Source organism: Danio rerio, chromosome 25 (assembly GCF_052040795.2).
Source record: "Danio rerio strain M-AB ecotype USA chromosome 25, GRCz13ab, whole genome shotgun sequence".
Lineage (NCBI taxonomy): Eukaryota > Metazoa > Chordata > Actinopteri > Cypriniformes > Danionidae > Danio > Danio rerio.
The window spans coordinates 6,905,001-6,922,820 of record NC_141045.1 but is presented as its reverse complement, the minus strand read 5'-3'; the positions used below and the strand labels follow the sequence as shown (position 1 = coordinate 6,922,820).

The window sequence follows — 17,820 nt, the reverse complement described above, 5'->3', positions numbered from 1 at the left end:
TGGAGAAAATACAGGGAGAGAAGGAGAGACACAGTAAATCAGTGTTTGTATTATGAAAGACTCAGATTGATAGAACTCAGATTCATAGAACTGGATTGGAGAAGCATTGTGCGTTATATGCCATGGCAATAATATGCTTTATAAGTTTGTAAAAGCAATACATTAAAATACCATATACATACACACATACATATATATATATATATATATATATATATATATATATATATATATATATATATATATATATATATATAGTTTTATTAATATTTTTATTCAATGCTTTGAAAAATAAGTTAAATCTTTGTAGACTATAAATACATATGTACTATATAGCATTTATTTAAATTTGTGGGCAACAAATTATAGATTAATTTTATTTAAAAATTATTACATTATTCTTATTTTTTAAATTCAACTATAGGGGTGGTAGGGGGCCTTACAAGACAATGTGTCCAGGGGCCCCTGAGTTCTTAATCCGGGCCTGCTCGCCGCCGACTGACCTATACCAAAAATAAATGACTTCTTAGGCGAATTACACAGTGCTTATCTTGTTGGTCATCAGTATCTTGTACATTTATTCACCTATTTAGGCTCACAGCAAGAAGGTCGCTGGTTTGAGTCCCGGCTGGGTCAGTTGGCATTTCTATGTGGAGTTTGCATGTTCTCCCTGTGTTGGTGTGTGGGTTTCCTCCGGGTGCTCCGGTTTCCTTCACGGTCCAAACACATGCGCTATAGGTGAATTGAATAAGGTAAATTCACCTCAGTGTATGTGTGTTTCCCAGTACGGGAAAGACATCTGCTGGGTGAAATATTCTGGATAAGTTAGCGGTTCATTCCGCTGTGGCGAACCCTGATGATAAAATAGACTAAGCCAAAGGAAAATGAATGAATATTACATTAACAACATTCCATGAACATTTTATATTTCTTTGTTGTTTGTTTTTGCATCTTTGGGGGATCGGCCTTCCTTCCTTCATTTATTCATTTATTAATTTATTCATATTTTACTTCACTTAAAATCATAGTTTTCATTGTGATTCTCCTCATAGCGGTTTAGTTTATGACTGAAAACTTAAAAAAAAAAAAAACTTTTTAATGACTATGAATGGGAAAATCTAAAATTATACATGAATATTTTAATGTCACAGCGCTTGACGCATCGTGATTCGCTAGCAGAATTGAGGGCGGGGCATTCAATGACGACTTATTTACAAAAAATCGGACAAATTAATTATTTAATGCATTAAACCGTCTTTAACAATGTTCATAAACCCTAATCAGCGTGTCGTTCTGAATGAATGGCTTTATTTATTACCCTCAGCTGTGTGTGTGCGTGCGTATGCGTGCTCGCGCGTGTGGTGTGGTGTTTGGAAAGGGAGGAGCTCTGGAGATCCATCCACGCTGGATTGTTCGTCAGAGAGCATTCACAACACTCTTAGTCGAGCTGAGCTTCAGTCTAGTTTGTGTGTGTGTGTGTGTTTGAGATGTTGGACCATCAGTGTGTGTCTCCTGTCATCGAGGTCTTCATTCCGTCTCTCATGAGGGAAGTGGACGAGACGGGAAAGTTGCGCAAAGTAAGTCAGACAGAAACTCTTTATGTTTGTAGTTCCCTAAACCGGTGTATTATTGACCGCGAACGTGAGTTTGACATTTTTCAGCACGTGATTTTGTGATTGTCATTAATCTTTATGAAGCTGAAAGTTCATTTATTCGAATTTCGTTTGGCTTCATTTAAGTATAGGCAAAACTTTTTGAGGTAAAGTTGGTTTTATATTCACACATTCGAGCTTTCCCATTTATGATATAACTTTACAAACGTTTTTTTATATAGTGAACTCAAATTAGTAGCTAGTGACGATCAAAGTAGCCTACAACATTGTTGACAGCCAAATAAATAGAGCTAATGTTGTTTTCAAGTCAAACTTGCATGTGATTTCAGACATTCAAAGTACCATGGTAAACAATATTGGAAGCAAGTTGTCACTGAATAAATGTGCAAATATAAAAACCGCTTTACCTCAATTAAACATACCATGGTAAATACAGCTGCAGCCAAACTCCCATTCAGCCACTGTTATTACTTAAATCAACTATGTTACACTACATTATATCATTCACCTTTTTCTGTTTTGTACTGTACGTTTTTTGTCTTTTAGATTGTCTTCATGCTAAAAAAATAGGTGTAATTTTCCCTCATAAATCACAATGTATAAAGCAGAATTATAATAATCTAAATGTGAAAATTGGAAGTGGATGAGATGAAACAGTGAACTCAAATTAGTAGCCAATGACTATCAAAATAGCCTACAGCACTGTTCACAGCCAAATAAATAGAGCAGCTAATGTTGTTTTCAAGTCATACTTGCATGTGATTTCAGACCGAATATTCAAAGCACAATATATTGGGAACGTGTCACAAGTTGTAAATGAAAGAATGTGCAAATATAAAATAAACTTTACCTCAATTAAACTTACTATGGTAAATATAAGTGCGCCATCTCCCATTCAGCTGTTATTTACCTCAGTGAAGTATAATAAATAATTACAAGATATTGTTCAGTTTTGTGTTTGGTACTGTAAAGTTTTTTTCTATTTTAAATTGTCTTCGTGCTGAAAAAAATTGGTATAACGTTCACTCAGAAATCACAATTCATAAAACACAAATATAAATCTAAACGTAAAATTGGAAGTGGATACGATCAAATAGTGAACTCAAATTAGTAGCTAGTGACTATCAAAGTAGCCTACAACATTGTTCCCAGCCAAATAAATTGAGCTTATGTTGTTTTCAAGTCATACTTACATGTGATTTCAGACCGAATATTCAAAGTACCATGGTAAACAATATAGGGAGTGAGTTGAGCTTGTCACTGAATTAATGTGCAAATATAAAACCAGCTTTACCTCACTTAAAGATACCATGGTAAATATAGCTGCAGCCAAACTCCCATTCAGCCACTGTTATTACTTAAATTAACTATGTTACACTACATTATATCATTCACCTTTTTCTGTTTGGTACTGTACATTTTTTTGTCTTTTAGATTATGTCTTCATGCTGAAAAAATAGGTGTAATTTTCCCTCAGAAATCACAATTTATAAAGCACAAATAAAAATGTGCACATGAGAATTGGAAGTGGATGCGATGAAACAGTGAACTCAAATCAGTAGCTAATGATTGTCAAAGTAGCCTCCAACATTGTTCACAGCCAAATAAATTGAGCTAATGTTGTTTTCAAGTCATACTTGCATGTGATTTCAGACCGAATATTCAAAGTACCATGGTAAACAATATAGGGAGTGAGTTGAGCTTGTCACTGAATTAATGTGCAAATATAAAACCCACTTTACCTCACTTAAAGATACCATGGTGAATACATGTGCAGCCGAACTTCCATTCAGCTGTTATTTACCAAAACAAAAGTGTGCTTACTCCGTTGGCTAGTTATGAAGGCCCGGTCAGATCACAAGATTTCGGTATGATTTCCTTGACGTAAGGTGATGTGGGGAGTCATACATGACAAATGTACATCGTGACATAAGATTCAATCGTTTATTCTCATGTTATGTGGCATAATTCACGACAACTGATACCTTGTCTGCGATGCCTCACGATAATGTCGCAGAAAATCTAGCATGTTTAATTTTCTGAAGCGTAGTAGAGGATTGGTTTTGAAGATGTTATTGGTTATTTTTGTTTACATACTGTATATATACATTTATATTGCAGCCTCCTGTGATTAACTAACCGCAACCGCAACGTATCAAATTGCGATTCGATTTTGAGTATTTGCACAGCCCTAATGGTTTACACACACAGCATTGTTGATTTACAAAAAAGATCAAACATAATCCTGTTGCACTACTACACTTGATTTTGGTTTTATTGTAAAAAAAAAAAAAAGAAAGAAAACGTGTCAAATGAGAATCTGAAATATTTTATGGCATACTTCAAATAATAAAGATGATTTAGTATTCAAAAATGTATTATTTTGATTATATTCTTACACTTCACATTTTCAGATTTTTTTTAATTTTATGTGTATTAATTCCATTACTTTTACCAAAAAACGACATATCCACCACTTGGTAGAGGTTGATATTTTAGAAATTATGGGATGTGTTGGAAAAAAAGCCTCGAGTGTGTTAAATAGCGACATTAAGAGTTAAAAAAAATGCAATCCAAAACATTTTTTTCTTGGTGGGACAGTTAAAGGGTTAAGTAAACATTGGTTATTTTTTTAACCCAGCTGCTGGTTTTGTCTACATTTGACCCAGAGTTGGGTTACAACAACCCAGCATTTCTTTTTAGGTTGTAGCAAGGAATGCAAACAAATAAAAACCTTGCTGGTATGACTGTTTGTACTTCTGCATCTTTATAACAGTGTAGAAATATAATATGCAAGCGGACTTTAGCAACATTATTGCACTAGATAACTTACATGACCTTCTGCATGCGGATGGATACTTTTGTGTGCGCTTTTATTTTTAGTATGTTGAAAGAAAACATTGTTAGAGGTTTTGTTTGCATTGCAGCGGTGTATTTTTTTAAGAAGCCAAAATTTGGAACAACACAAGCCTTAATTATGTTGGAGTACTACACTACTTGACAAGTCTCGTCACCTATACAAGTTTTAGCAACAAATAATAATTTGACTTCTAGTTGATCATTTGGTATCAGAAGTGGCTTATATGAAAGGCAAAGGCCTCTAGATTACGCTTATTTTACTAAAATAAAATATGATCATGCCTTGATTATTAATTGTTTAATTAGAACAGTACGGTCTTTTCATTTAACAGAAGTAATGTCCAGTATAGAATATAAAGTCAGGAATGAATATTGTGTCTGACTTCATCATGAGCTTGGAGGACTGCATCCATACATCTCTGCAGTGGCTCAAATAACTTATTAATAAACTCATCTGGAATGGCAAAGAAAGCGTTCTTGCAGCCCAGAGTTCATCAAGATTCTTTGGATTCATCTTCAATCCCTCCTATCTTCATCTTACCCCAGACATGCTTAATAATGTTCATGTCTGGTAACTGGGCTGGCCAATCCTGCAGCAGCTTGACCTTCTTTGCTTTCAGGAACTTTGATGTGGAGGCTGAAGTATGAGCAGGAGCGCTATCCTGCTGAAGAATCAGCCCTCTCCTGTGGTTTGTAATGTAATGGGCAGCACAAATGTCTTGATCCACTCTGCAGATCTCTTGCACGCCCCGATACTGAATGTAACACCAAACCATGATTTTTTCCTTCACCAAACTTGACTGATTTCTAGGAGAATCTTGGCTCTATGCTGGTCTTCTGCAGTATTTGTGATGATCAGGATGCAGTTCAACAGATGATTCATCAGAAAAATCGACCTTCTGCCACTTTTCCAAATGATCAAAAAGAAGTCAAGTTACTATTTGTTGCTCTTCCAACTGTGATTGACGACAAGACTTTTGTCATGTAGTGTATAAAAGAAGCCAAACGTCTTTTTAAAAACAGTGTTAACAAGTTACTTGCGCACATCCCTTAAAAGTGTGTCTTCACTTTTTATAATGCCTGAGGAAAAATTATGAAACAGAGACCGATCTGCTGTCGTCACTTACAGGAATGAATGGAGCAGGAATAGGACAGAACATGTCAGACGCATTGTGTTTTAAGGACATCTCGACTGATTTAAACAAGGGATCTGAGTGTTTTTACCTTTAGTTCTGGATGATCTGAGGGTTTTACAGCATTTGTAGTGCTGTGAGATCTCTGTAAATAGTAGAAGCAGTGTGTTGTGAGTCCAGCTGCTTGCAGAACTGCAGAAGCCAAGAGTGAAGGAAAGAGAGAGGCTGTGCTTTCACAACACTTCAAAGATGTCCTGTGTGTCCTCTAGTTAACGTTATGCAGATATTACTTAATAGGATAATGAAATGGAAGCTTATTTACTTTATGAATTAATAATTATCATTCATTTATTTTTCTTCGGCTGAGTCCCTTTGTTTATCAGGGGTTGCCACAGCAGAATGAACCATTAACTATTCCAGTATATGTTTTACACAGCGGATGCCCTTCAGGATGCAAACTCCGGCCCCTGTTAAAGTCGCTCAATCAGACTGAAACCCCCATGCACAGCTCTATTTCTGATGATACACTATAAATATATAGGCAAATAAACATATTTTTGGAAATGGTGGGAGTGAAATGGGCACATTCTAGTTCTGGAGCCTCATACAAATTTGTTGAATTAATACTAAAACATTGCGTACGCACAAAGCTGTAAATGTGCGTACGCAACAAAAAATGTAGATGTATGAAACACTGCGTACGCCGAATCCCATGCATCTTCTCTTTGTACATCTCAATGAACGTGAAACTGAGCGCACGTGCACGAGCGCAAAACCCCTCCCAGCCTCCTCCCCCGTATGAATATGCTAATGACTCTACTTTGGCAAAACCCAACGAAAAAGCAATGTTAAAAGCAAGCAAAAAGATAAACTCTGAACAGAGTGTGAATTGGAGGTGCTGCTTTCGGAGGTAGACCGGAGAAAAGGGGTGTTATTTGCAAGTTTGTCCTCCGGAATTAATAACAAAAAGTGGATTAAAAAAGAAATAGTGCGATGTAAAGGTGTAAAATTTTGTAGTGTCTTTAGCAGTGTGATTGGCGTAGCTCGTAAAGCACATGGCAACATGTTGTGACACGTTCGAGCATGAACTCTGTTCAAATCCAGCGCTGATGAACTCTCCCCCCCCCCCCCCCTACATATCAGATTTTTGTCCACTCTTCATCACGAGGAAGACAAATAGGAATCATTAATAAGTGTGTGCATCATATTTTAGTTGCACATTTATTAAATGCAAGTGTTTCTGATTCACGAATGCAAGATCGCTCCGATTACATTAAAAAAAAGACAACGACCGCTGCAAGTTGCGCTTTAATGTTTGGCTGGTCTACTGCATGGTGTGGAAACCTTATATACCTTCTAGAAATGCGGATGGTCCCGTCCCACACAGCTGCCATTGCACAGCTCCAAGGTACTTTGTAGTGTGCAATTTAACACAACTGCCTCTAGGAGTCGCCAATGGAAATAAAACAAACAAACACAAGAGGACCAGCGCACATTCCCACGTTCGTTTCATTGTTAGTAAATCCAAACGTGAGTGTGAAACCTGGCGTATGCAAAGTTTAAGTGCGTACGCAGCGTTGATACAAAGTGCTTTTCTAATACATCTGTGTCTCCCATAGACACGGATACTACTCCTGACAGTAAAGTGTCGCCCACAATTGAGGCAACTCTCTCCTCAAAGGGTGTTAGTTCAGCATCCCCTGGTCCACACTTTGACGGTGCGCCGCTGTTCTCCTTTTAACCTGCATCTTTACATTGGACTCACAGTGCGATGTTCAGACCCCACTGTGTTAACCACGTCAGCTTAACTCTCCCACTCTATTTTCTTCTTTTGTTATTAATTTCGGAGGACAAACTTGCAAATAACACAGTTTTTTTTTCTGGTCTACCTCTGATAGGAGCACCTCCAATTCACATTCTGTGAACTTTCTCTTGCTTGCTTTTGCCATTGCTTTTTCATTTGGTTTTGCCAAAGTGGAGTCATTAGCATATTTATTCGGGGGGGAGGCAGGGAGGGGTTTTGCGCTCGTGCACGTGAGCTCAGTTTCACGTTCATTCGGATGTACAAAGAGAATATGCGTGGGATTCCGTGTTTCTGATTTTTTTACTGTGTACGCACATTTACAGCTTTGTCCGTATGCAATGTTTTAGTATTAATTCAACGCCAGTCTTTGTACATGAGGCCCCAGAACTAGAATGTGCCCATTTCACTCCCACCATTCCCAAAAATATGTTTATTTGCTTATATATTTATAGTTTACCATCAGAAATAGAGCTGTGCATGGGGGTTTCAGTCTGATTGAGCGACTTTAACAGGGGCAGCTGTATGTGTGTGTTGCTAAAAGTAGAAGAGTTAAATCACAGCTGAATCACAACCACACCACAACATGCTGATGTCAGTCAAACACACACACACACGCAGGCACGCACGCACGCACACACCTGTCAGACTCAACAGGCCATGAAAACATCTCCCAACACAGAGAACTGCAGAAGTACAGAAGAATAGAGGTAGCAGGTCACAGCCGATTCATATGAGTATTACTGTACTAGAGATGAATAGAGTGGTCTGTATGCGAACTCTTCATCCTAGCGGAAATATCCTGATCTGAACATCAGCAACAATAAGAGCTCTATCAGAGCGAGAAACCGGCTTTAATTTGAGTCCTCATGACCCCCGAGATCACAATCTGCTGGCCAAAACAGACTCGTGTCTCTGTTGAGCAGGAATGCTCCGCGCTAACTCACTTCACCCTGAACGCCCTGCAAAAACACAAACCCAGACGTTATATGGACTGGAAATGTACAGCTAACTGTGTCGAATTCAGATTTAAAGAGATGGATAGATAGATAGATAGATATATAGATAGATAGACAGACAGACAGACAGACAGACAAATAAAGATAGATAGATAGATAGATAGATAGATAGATAGATAGATAGATAGATAGACAGACAGACAGACAGACAGACAGACAGACAGACAGACAGACAGACAGACAGACAGACAGATAAAGATGGATGGATGGATGACACTTAACACAATGTGAGTGTTTATATTTTGGTTGCTTTTGTCTTTTAATAAAATTATAGTGAATTAGATTCAATATATATTTTATACATAATGGACACTAACTTTTATCAATTTTGTATTTTTAAAGGTATATATGTATGTGGATTTGTTTAAATGAATTGTTATTGAGGTTGTAGCTTTGGACGTGGAACAGAAAATAATTTTCAGAAATGTTCATTGCAAAGTTTAGTTTTTTACTTAAAATAAATATTTATTTACAGTATATTTTAAATATATATTTTATTATTTATCTACATAAAACATTTATTAATATTTTGCAGAAAAGAAATCTTGAAGGGTCACGAAACACCAAAACACATTTTTTGAGCTGTTGACAGTCGTATATGTGTCCCACACTGCTAAAGACACTATTAGGACACCTATATTTCACTAAAAAGTGTAAATTGGTTGTTTTTGCGTTATTTCAAGCAAATTCGTACTTCCTGTTTGAAACGAATTTTTGAAGCTGCGTCACGGTCATGACATAATAGCGTTGTATTCCAGCGTGCAGACTGGACGCCTGTGCCAGAGTGAGTCTTATTATGTCTTACAGTGTGTTGCATTAATGCATGAGTAAGGCTTGGGTCAAACCAATCAGCGCGCTCTATTGTGCAACTTCATTAATATTCATTATTGTCACCGTGTTTACACCACAAAGACGCCACGTTGTGTTGGCAAAACAAGCGTGAAGTGTTGCTTTTATAGTTTTTGTTGCTGTTAAGTTTCGTTTTCATTTTCTCTCTGTGAGAGCTTATCTGGATCACGTGTGGATTAACAGTGTACGCGACGCGCGACAAAAATAACTTACGTGTCTAAGGAGGATTATTGTTTACCTGAGAGCTGTTCTCATCTGCAAACGCTGAAATCTGGATTTGCTTGTAGTCTTCTCTTCATAAAGACGCGGCTCTAGTTGCTGGTGATTGTCCTGTCTCTACAGATTTGGTAAGTGAGCGACCAGTGCTCTTTGTTTATTCAGTTTGTTCGTATCGAATTAAGTTAACTATTGCACTGAGTGCAGAAATGTTAGCACCGCATTTTGTGACCGGAATAACACACGCGGCTTTGTGACACTACCTGCCGTGTGCATCTAAGTTTCCGGGAAATGCAGAGTTTTTTTTTTTCTCTTATTCGCTGTGATGTATCAAACATTGCATGAAAAATACACGCTTGCAGCAGTTCCTCGAATCAAATATCTCGTTTGTCGCGAGAGGCATGAATGAATTCCCTGAATGAAAGAGCCAAACTGCAGTTAAAGTCCAACATTTAATAATTTGGCAAATAATTCGACTACAGATGTCCATGTAGGTTAACACCATCAATTTCTCCTGTCTGTGTGGGTGTGTATTTTGACTCTGAAACTCGCGCGTGCACAAATAGACACTCCCACACCATCCCACTTTAGTTCCTCCGACACTCCCCCCTAAACAGAGCTGGACACGCCCACTTTTCTGACTTTTTCCAAAATAGAGGTGTGAAAACACCCTGCTGAAACGAGGGGGTTTCATGGCCCTTTAAAATACATTTTATGTTTTAAAATGATATATATATATATAGACTCACTGGCCACCTTACTATCGATGCAATCAATGCCACGAAGGATTAAAGCAGTACCGGTCCAACCCAGTACTGCTTTAATCCTTCATGGCATAGATTCAAGAAGGTACTGGAAATATTCCTCAGAGATTTTGCTCCATATTGACATGATAGCATCACGCATTTGCTGCAGATTTGTCGGCTGCACATCCATGATGCGAGTCTCCCGTTCCACCACATCCCAAAGGTGCTCTATCGGATTGAAATCAGGTGACTGTGGAGGCCATTTGAGTACAGTGAACTCATTGTCATGTTCAAGAAACCAGTCTGAGATGATTTGCGCTTTGACATAGGTAGGCTGTAGCGTTGATACGATGCTCAGTTGGTTCTAATGAGCCAAAAGTGTGCCAAGATACTCATCTACCGAGCTGCCCACCCACATTTTATATTTCTTTTATTTAAATGAATTTTTTTTATTAATTTACAGAGCACTTGTAAATTCACAGTCTTACTGGCAATCAAAATTGGTAAAATTTATTAATTCATTTATTTTCCTTCGGCTCAGTCCCTTATTTATCAGGGGTCGCCACAGCGCAATGAACCGCCAACTATTCCGGCAAATGTTTTACACAGTGAATGCCCTTCCAGCCACAACTCAGTACTGGGAAACACCCATACACTCTCACATTCACACACACTCATACACTACAGCCAATTTAATTCATTCAATTCACCCATAGCGCATGTCTTTGGACTTGTGGGGGAAACTGGAGAATGCAGAGGAAACCCACACCAACCACATGGAGAACATGCAAACTCCTCACAGAAATGCCAACTGGCCCAGCCGGGACTCAAACCTGTGACCTTCTTGCTGTTGTGGCTGGAGGGGCATCCGCTGTGTAAAACGGACGCTGGATAACCTTGCAGTAGTGTGTGTGTGTGTGTTTAGGCCACAGTGTGTAAGGAGATCTGAGAATGAACAGTTTCCCGTATTCCGCCCATAACAAAAGAACACAGAACATTCAGTTCCACCAAACGTTTCCCCGCTGTGAGCTCCGGCTTTCACTTCTCAAAGCCTCAAATATTTCTCCGGCTAAAAATGTTTGTTTCTCAAGCGTGTTTTAACAAGTCGTGCTAAAGCAACTGTGTTCAGCACAGTAAATAACTCTACTGCGGAGACTTCAAAACTTAAGAGCCGTTTCATTTTTAATTTAGTTTACTAATGCTCCTCTAAAACTTTAGCATACTCAGGCTGATCTTATATGAAAGTCACTAGGCTATAAACAGGTTTGTGTGAACCACATCCAATTGAACTGTTAAACTTGACAATGATTATTCATTGACAAGTTTAAAAACGTATAAATGACTTACAAATTACAAGCTGTGCATTTACATATAAATACATTAATTATAAATATCAAAATAAATGACAATATAAGTGCACTGTAAAAAATGTACAGTAAATTTTAAAGTAAAGGCGGCACGGTGGCCGTTTTTGCAACTTTTTCCAGTATTAGAGATGTACAGTGTTCAGCATATATGAGTACACCCCTCACTAATCCCTCATTTAAATTGATATTTTCTATAGGATGCTTCACGATATTATATTTGTGCATATTATTAGTCAGTACTGAAATGAAACCTGGAGTTTATCGAACAAAACAACTAATGATAACGGTCCAAAATTAGTACACCCAAATTCATGGGTAATTCTTCAACTACAGATACTTTTATGTCCTTTGATCATATAATCAAGCATATGTATAAATTTGTTCAAATTCCTCTTTCTTTGTCAAACTAATAATAAAACCTACTTTTTAAAAAATTGCTAGCTTTCTGTTATGTTTTTTTTTCATATTATTCAACCTCCTTTTAGGTGTCAAAATCACTGTTTTCACCTTGTTGCACACGCAGAGTTTTAAACTTCAACAATGAAAATAACAATTTTAACTATTATTTATCTGGTATCTATTACTGTATCTTAATTAAGCACTGGTGGAATAATTTAGATATTTTATAGTTATTAATGTGAGGCTATTATTAATATTATTTTTTATACAAATTATAGCTGTCGCACAGTATCAGTGTCATTTCCACCATACCACTAATGTCGCTTCAAAAAGTTTGACTTAAAGATTATTTAGGTGGTTTCTATGAAAATGAATAGTGTCATCTGAAAACATGTTCAAGATGGAGGGAATTTACATTTTAATCTACAACACTTGAAGAAAAATTAAAGTACAGTTGAAGTCAGAATTATTAGACCGCTTGTTTATTTATTCCCCAATTTCAGTTAAATGGAGAGCAGATTTCTTCAACACATTTCTAAACATATTAGTTTTAATAACTCATTTCTAATAATGGATTTATTTTATCTTTGCCATGATGACAGTAAATAATATTTTACTAGATATTTTTCAAGACACTTCTATACAGCTTAAAGTGACATTTAAAGGCTTAACTAGGTTAATTAGGGTAACTAGGCAGGTTAGGGTAATTAAGCAAGTTATTGTATAACGATGGTTTGTTCTGTAGACTATCGAAAAAAATAGCTTAAAGGGGCTAATAATTTTGTCCCTAAAATGGTGTTTAAAAAAATTAAAACTGCTTTTATTCTAGCCAAAATAAAACAAATAAGACTTTCTCCAGAAGAAAAATATTATCAGACATACTGTGAAAATTCCCTTGCTCTGTTAAACATCATTTGGGAAATATTTTAAAAAGAAGAAAAAAATTCGAAGGGGGCTAATAATTCTGACTTCAACTGTATATATGTCTTGATAAGGAAATACATTTATTCTACATCATTTCCAAACATGTTGTACCTTCAAAGATGTTTTTAAAACCAAACAAAATTAGGGTAAATAAGAGTGTTTATGAAAGGCTAGCATCAATTCAAAGCTAATCGGTGAAGCCATCTTTAATTTTTTCACAATAAACTGTTGAAATGTCATTTCCACCACCGTCATTTCCATCACCACACACATTTAAACAAAATATTTTAAAAGTTCTCATCACATTAAAAGTGTATCCGCAATGTATGAGTTCATGCTCTATTTAATATATATTTATTTTCTAATAAGCCTCTAATTAAATTAATATTACATTTTAGAGTGTGACAGGTGTACAATTCAGCACACAACTCATTTATTTCATTGACAAATGTATGATTATTTTATATATATTGTGGAAAGATTGGGTAAACTGGATACAAAAATGATCTTAGACAATGTTTGACTGCCATCATTTATTTCATTTTGAAATAAGCTGTATATTGACATGTGGTGGAATTGACATTTGTTCAGTTCACCATGGAAAAAATGTTTCTCTTTTTATCTAAGTTTGTCCTCTTACAGATCTTAAAACTAGACAAATAGTTTAAACTTATGAGGCTGTTACATTAATTTTACGCTAAGTTTTTTTTACTTAACTTCACAAGGCTAAAAGTGCCCATAGACGAAGAATGGCCCTTATATTAGAGAAAATATTCTCTAATATCTAAGAAATTCAAAAAATCTGAAAAGTATACAATTTTTGTTGATATTTTGTTGTCTGTAGTTTGATTTTCCAATATTTTGCATACATTTAAATGTATTATCTTTCTATTTCTAAATATGTTTGGTGACTAAAATATTATTTTAATAAATTTTTCTGTTGAATAAATCTGTTTTGTTTAAATGGACTAAAATATATGACCTATATTGACTTAGAAATGGATAAAAATATTCATTTAAAAATGGGGTGTACTCTATGGAGGACCAGGAGAGCTTGTTAGAAATCAAATGAAGAATCAAATTATCAATTTAATAATTAAAGCATTAATATATATATATATATATATATATATATATATATATATATATATATATATATATATATATATATATAAATAAATCACAATTTAAATGAACAAATAAATAGACATATTTAAAAGTGTTTGTTTAAATTTAATAAAACAATGCATTTGAAAATAACTTTTGTGAATATGACCATTTGTAAATGTCCATTTTAAATTATTTATTCATACACATTTTAATGCTTCGATTATTAAATTGATAATTTGCTTCCTCAGTTTATTTGTATCTGGCACTCCTGGTCCTCCATACTCATTTATGTTGAGCACTGGATGTGAAATGCCTCTGATATATGTAGTAAAAACGCTGTTGCTCTTTTCAGGATCTCTGAAGATGGAGGTTTTAGATCCGTCACATTGACATTTCTTTGTGTCCGAGACAATAAAGACCCTGGAAAGTATATACAGAATCTTTGAATGCTTCAGGGTGTGATCTTACCTGAAGAACTGCCACGCCTGTGCTGATTTACCCTGTGTAAACTTATCTTGCGTGACCTATATTAAGACTACACTTTTGACCAGTCACTTTTGATGAGGTAGCTCGCATCTTTGGTGTTTGTAAACAATTTTCAATGGAAATCCATTATCGATCCATTTACAACCTGCTACATAAAAGTAGCCCTGACTTGGCAACACTGGCTCATTTTAAATATCAGCTGGTGCTCTAGAGGGCGCGCTAATGCTCTGCTTTACTAGACGAGCGCTGGCGCCTCCTCCTGGTGGAAAACCTCCACTATACAGTGTTCTCAAAGGAGTATTAAAGTGGTTTACTGTTGGTTTAATGACATGGACTCTCTCGTGTTACAGCTCTTCAGGGTGGAGATTCTCTTCAATGGAAGGAAGCACTTTGTTTTACGGCGACACGGCGAGTTTCAGACGCTTCACAGGAAGGTGAAGAAGATTCTGCGAGTTCCTGATTTCCCCAGCAAGAGAAACCAACATCTGCGAACCAAACCGCTGGAGCAAAGACGACAAGAACTCGAGGACTACATCCAGGTTGACTGTTTTTATTTATTTATTTATTTATTTATTTATTTTTACAAGTTTGTGATGTTAAATTTAGCTCTATTATATATATTTTTTTATAATTTTAGTTCATATCAACGCTGTGATAAACTGTATATTGACTACTGAAGGAGTTTTTAATATATGTAGCGCTAAAAAGTATATTAGTAATCGAAGGGTTTATATTGAGCACACTCCGCATTGTGGGATATATTTTGCACACAGTCTGGTTGGCTTTAACCTTTGCGCATCTGGGTCATATCAAGCATATTTCTGAAAACTTCACTGGTTCACATTTTGTTAATATTTATAAATAGAAAGACAAACATACAGTAAATGGCTGTATGTTTACTGACACTGTCTACATTTTGTTTGTGACCTGAGAAAGTTTTATAGACCACTTCAATATGGCGATATTATTGGCTCTGGGCGGCACAGTGGCGCAGTAGGTAGTGCTGTCGCCTCACTGCAAGAAGGTCGCTGGTTCGAACCTTGGTTTGCATGTTCTCCCTGCGTTCCGGGTGCTCCGGTTTCCCCCAAAGTCCAAAGACATGCGGTACAGGTGAATTGGGTAGGCTAAATTGTCCGTTGTGTGTGTGTGTGGATGTTTCCCAGAGATGGGAAAGGGCATCCGCTGCGTAAAAACGTGCTGGATAAAATGGCGGTTCATTCCGCTCAGGCGACCCCGGATTAATAAAGGGACTAAGCCAACAAGAAAATGAATGAATGAACAGTTCCTCCTTCTCATGAAACTATTCCAGAACTGTAACTAGAGACAACTCATTCATTCATTCATTTTCTTGTCGGCTTAGTCCCATTATTAATCTGGGGTCGCCACAGCGGAATGAACTGCCAACTTCCAGCCGCAACCCATCTCTGGGAAACATCCCCACACACACAATTATACACTACGGACAATTTAGCCTACCCAATTCACCTGTAACATGTCTTCGGACTGTGGGGGAAACCGGAGCACCCGGAGGAAACCCAAATGAATGCAGGGAGAACATGCAAACTCCACACAGAAACGCCAACTGAGACAAGGCTCAGACCAGCGACCCAGCGACCTTCTTGCTGTGAGGCGACAGCACTACCTACTGTGCCACTGCTTCGCCAGAGACAATTCAGTCATAGCTAATGTAAACACAGTTGTCTGTTTGTCAATATGTGGACCATTTAGGATTTCCAGAAGCTATGGAAAGTAAAAATCTAAAATAGGAAACATGTTAGGACCATTATTGTTTACATTCCTCACTGAAATAAAATACAGAAAAATCACACACTAAACACATTTTATGCACACTATACCACAAGAGTATGAGTGTGTGATTGGGATTAATATAATACAATGGAATAAATAGGATGTTTATGTGCTCTCTGTTAACATGAACTTCAGCTCCAGAGTTTTTGAGTCAGTCAGTTGTTTAAAATAAGATTAAATAGTAATTTTATTCAGCGAAAACCTGTTTAAGTGTCAGTAAAGACATTAAAATTGATTCCACCCATAAATAATCCCCAAAACTCTTGTGTTTATCAAAGAGTGCTAAAGTGGGTGGATGGATTTCATGGCTTCTGATGAAATATTAACAGTTTCAACATTAATTCAAGAGTTCACACTTAGCTGATGATTGATTTATAAAGCTTGATTGGCATGCTGTCCTGGGAGAGAGCTCCGAGCTTATAAGATCCTTGAACCTGGGGCTCCCTCCCGTTTGCAGGGGGAGTTTGAGCTCAGGTAGATCTCGAGAACTCCCCTGCTGTTGTAGCTAAATTAGGGATTGCTATGAAGCGATAACGACTTACTATGAGAACATCTATAATGCCGATTTAGATTTAGTCAATTAACTGAAGTCACATGTTTTTGGATGGTTGGAGGAAACCGCAGAAAACCCACGTTAGCACAGGGAGAACATGTAAACGCCACACAGAAACATCCACTGGCTTGGTATTGATAAGAACCAGAAGCGTTCTTGCTGAGCGGCCCAGTTGTTAGCACTGTTGCCTCAGTGTCGGCCATCTAGGAAAGGAGGAGTAGGGGGGGAAGGGGGGATTTTTCAAAACGAAGATGACTGTGGTGTGGAACTTAAGTTATTTATGGATACTTCGGAATCGTCTGATTGGTGAATAATGAATTGGCTAATGCGGTACCAGCCATGATCAATCATAAGCTGGTGATCCTCTCGAAATTAGTTTATAAATACACTTCACTTGGGGCTGCGCGGTGGCGCAGTGAGTAGCACTATCGCCTGTTGCTGGTTCAAGCCTCGACTAGATCAGTTGGCGTATCTGTGCGGAGTTTCCCCCACAGTGGTACAGGTGAATTGGGTTAGCTAAATTGTCCGTAGTGTATGAGTGTTTCCCGGTGATGGGTTGCAGCTGAAAGGGCATTCGCTGCGTAAAACATGCTGGATAAGTTGGCGGTTCATTCCGCTGTGGCGACCCCAGAATAATAAAGGGACTAAGCCGAAAAGAGATTGAATGAATGAATGAATAAACTTCAGCTATAATGATAATTGAAAAAAAATAATTAGGACAATGATTTCTGAAGGATCATGTGATGCTGAAGCCTGGAGTAATGATTCTGGAAAGTAATGATTCAGCTTTGAAGTAACAGTAATAATTTACATTTATTACAAGATTACAAATTACAAGAACATTTATTGTAAAAATAATTATTATTTCACAATATAATAAAGAGACTAAGCCGAAAGGAAATGAATATATTATTGTTTTTACTGCATTTCTAATAA

At 36.9% G+C, this 17,820-nt stretch overlaps 1 protein-coding gene across 1 annotated transcript in view; it reads left to right on the top strand.

Moving 5' to 3' along the window:
* The first annotated feature begins 1,434 nt into the window (after positions 1 to 1,434).
* snx22 (sorting nexin 22) overlaps positions 1,435 to 17,820 on the top strand; it is a 17,977-nt gene continuing 1,591 nt past the window's right edge. The window contains exons 1-2 of the mRNA NM_001045374.3: positions 1,435 to 1,577; positions 14,873 to 15,061. Coding sequence (NP_001038839.2) covers positions 1,488 to 1,577; positions 14,873 to 15,061 — 279 coding nt within the window. The 5' untranslated portion in view covers positions 1,435 to 1,487. The remainder of the gene's footprint in view (positions 1,578 to 14,872; positions 15,062 to 17,820) is intronic.